General features: G+C 32.6%; 1 protein-coding gene across 1 annotated transcript in view; it reads right to left on the bottom strand.

The window, feature by feature from the left end:
- LOC122246556 (decapping and exoribonuclease protein) overlaps nt 1-2500 on the bottom strand; it is a 4489-nt gene that overhangs the window by 665 nt on the left and 1324 nt on the right. The window contains exons 4-8 of the mRNA XM_043005198.2: nt 1641-1736; nt 1348-1475; nt 674-884; nt 245-380; nt 1-10 (exon numbers count right to left, since the gene is read on the bottom strand). The exon at nt 1-10 is cut by the window's left edge and continues 665 nt beyond it. Of these exons, the coding sequence (XP_042861132.2) occupies nt 1-10; nt 245-380; nt 674-884; nt 1348-1475; nt 1641-1736 (581 nt within the window). The remainder of the gene's footprint in view (nt 11-244; nt 381-673; nt 885-1347; nt 1476-1640; nt 1737-2500) is intronic.

Raw genomic sequence — 2500 nt, 5'->3', positions numbered from 1 at the left:
GCCAGTGATCCTGTAATGCAAAAGGTGTTTATTTGGGGATATAAAATGTAACAGCAATGGGTATTATTGCCGCAGTAATATCTCTTTGCTCTTAATACCCAATGTGGCCTTGTTATAGATTTAACTTTCCTCCTTTTTATAACCTTCATTTGATAATTCAATGATATTCCTAAGAACATCATAGGGAAATCATTACCAAAGACATAAAAAGTACATATCATATACATATGAAACCACAAAATACCTGAGCTATGTGTGGCATTTCATTAACATGGTAAGTCTTTAGAGTGTTCACATGTCCATCCATGTCTCTGAATCCTGCTACAACCCGTGGTATTCCCACAAGGTATGACTGGCTCCACCATTTCATTAGTTTGAACCTGAAAGAAATAAGAGTAAGAATGAGATTGGGTTTTCAGTCTAATGTCCTCGTCATCGATGATCTCTACCTTATGTTGTATACTTAAAATAGTCATTTCTCTAATCAGATCTCTAAAAGATGATGTTAAGCAACTTTTGTATCTAGGTATGTGAAAGCAGCTCTAAACTCTGGCTTCCTAAATGGGTTTCCTACAAAACATGTACACACCAACCTATTCTACCCAACATAAAATATATGAACATACATGCAAAAGATTAATAAACATTAAATAAAGAACTTTTCACCACCTACCTGTGTAATGATCTCATATCTCTATCGGTGTTTAACTCTTTACTCGTCTTGAGCTCCACAAAAGCACTTAGATCAGAGTGGGGGCTCTTATACTTTTCTGGGTCGGCACCATCCACTTCGGCCCCATAAACCAAGGAATGGTTATCCAGACGAGATCGCACAACGCAGCAGTACTCCTCGTTTTCGTTTACTCCTTCATTTACGTCGGCATCTAAGATTTGAAAAAAATAAAATATGAGGAAAAATTAATTCTATCATGGTTATAAAATAGTAAAAATAATAAATCATGTTAGTACTTTATATCTCATACTGTACTTTTGAAAAGGCTAAGTAAAGAAAAAAGGTTATGGTTCCTGTATCCTAATTCATCCTAATTTGAAAGGATCTTTTTTCAATTTTCTAAAAATTAATCTCGAAACAAAATTCAGAAAAAATGTGACAGCTCAGTGTCAACCACTACTGCTACAAAAGATTATAAAAAACAAAGACCATGTCTGACCTTATATGCTAATAGAACCACAACACTTTCTTTTTACCCGGTCTAATTTACAATAAACAAAATAAAAAAATATTGGAGCATAAATAAAAAAAGAACCACATCAACGAAAAATACCATTTACACACAAAAGTTACAGACACATAGTAACTCTCTGCGGTGTAACTGGGCAACACACCCTCTGTCATGAAATGTTCAAATTTGTAGCCCCATGAACACATCTTTTTCTGTACCTCTGTCTCATTCTCGCGGTGTGCAAGTTTTTCGGGAGTCTCGTAAGCACAGAGATATATTGTCCCACGGTACCTAGAAGCAAGTTTCTTGATTATAGCACTACTAGTCATGTACTATGCTCCCTTATGTATAAATATAGAGAAAGTATAACGTTAATTAACAAACTTCTGTTGTTTTATATCCATGACTTATTACATACATTGATGAATAGTTTCTTTGAAATAAATGTTGACGTACTTGGTTGCACAAATGATCCATCCCTCTCTGCTCTCATATGGTGTGCATAGTAACTCTGTGAGGAGGCCTCGAAAACAGACAAAATCTGTTGATAAACTAAATAAGAAACAATAATAATATTATAAATATTACAGATGGTAACAGTAATGGTAACATTATCTAAAGCACTGTCACTAGCAGTAGTGGTACTGTAACAATGTACTTTTTCTGAAATTAATTAAATAACTAAATGCTTCTGTAAGGTATATAATATGTAATTTTTAAAATATTCCAAGTTATAATACATCAAAGGTGAATGGAAATATTTCATACAAAAGTTCAATGTACTTCTCAAATCAAATCTTTGCAAAATAATACACACAGCACATAAAAACAACAAAAGGCAAAAAAGGCAGTTACATCACTATAGAATTATATGTAATGCACATTACGACATTTTCTCAAGCAATAATTCTTTCTGAAGCCAATCAGGTTGAAAAAGTCAACAAACAGCAACCTCACAAGAACAGAAAAATCCTACAAAAACATCATGAACAATACCTGGTTTTGTAATCTCATATAATAATAAATAAAAAAATCAAGAAAATAATAATCTAACTCCAGGAACATGCCCTGTTCATTCTGATTTTGTTTACTTATATTTTCTTATACACAGATGGCTCACAAATGCTTAGTCATCAAGGAGGTCATAGGTAGGCCTTCCTGATTTCACCTGTTTACTACATTCCTTGGATCTTTGTGTAAATAGGTTTGATTTCTTTAACTACTATTACTAACATTATTATCAATATAACCATCAATACTATTATCATATAATAACATTATTAAAAATAACATAATTAGTAAAAATAAAACCTTGT

This window comes from Penaeus japonicus, unplaced genomic scaffold (genome assembly GCF_977035675.1).
Source record: "Penaeus japonicus unplaced genomic scaffold, GWHDUDI00000001_assembly GWHDUDI00000028, whole genome shotgun sequence".
NCBI classification, from domain to species: Eukaryota; Metazoa; Arthropoda; class Malacostraca; order Decapoda; family Penaeidae; genus Penaeus; species Penaeus japonicus.
Note: the sequence above shows the minus strand (reverse complement) of the source record. Positions and strands in the feature narration are given on the sequence as shown.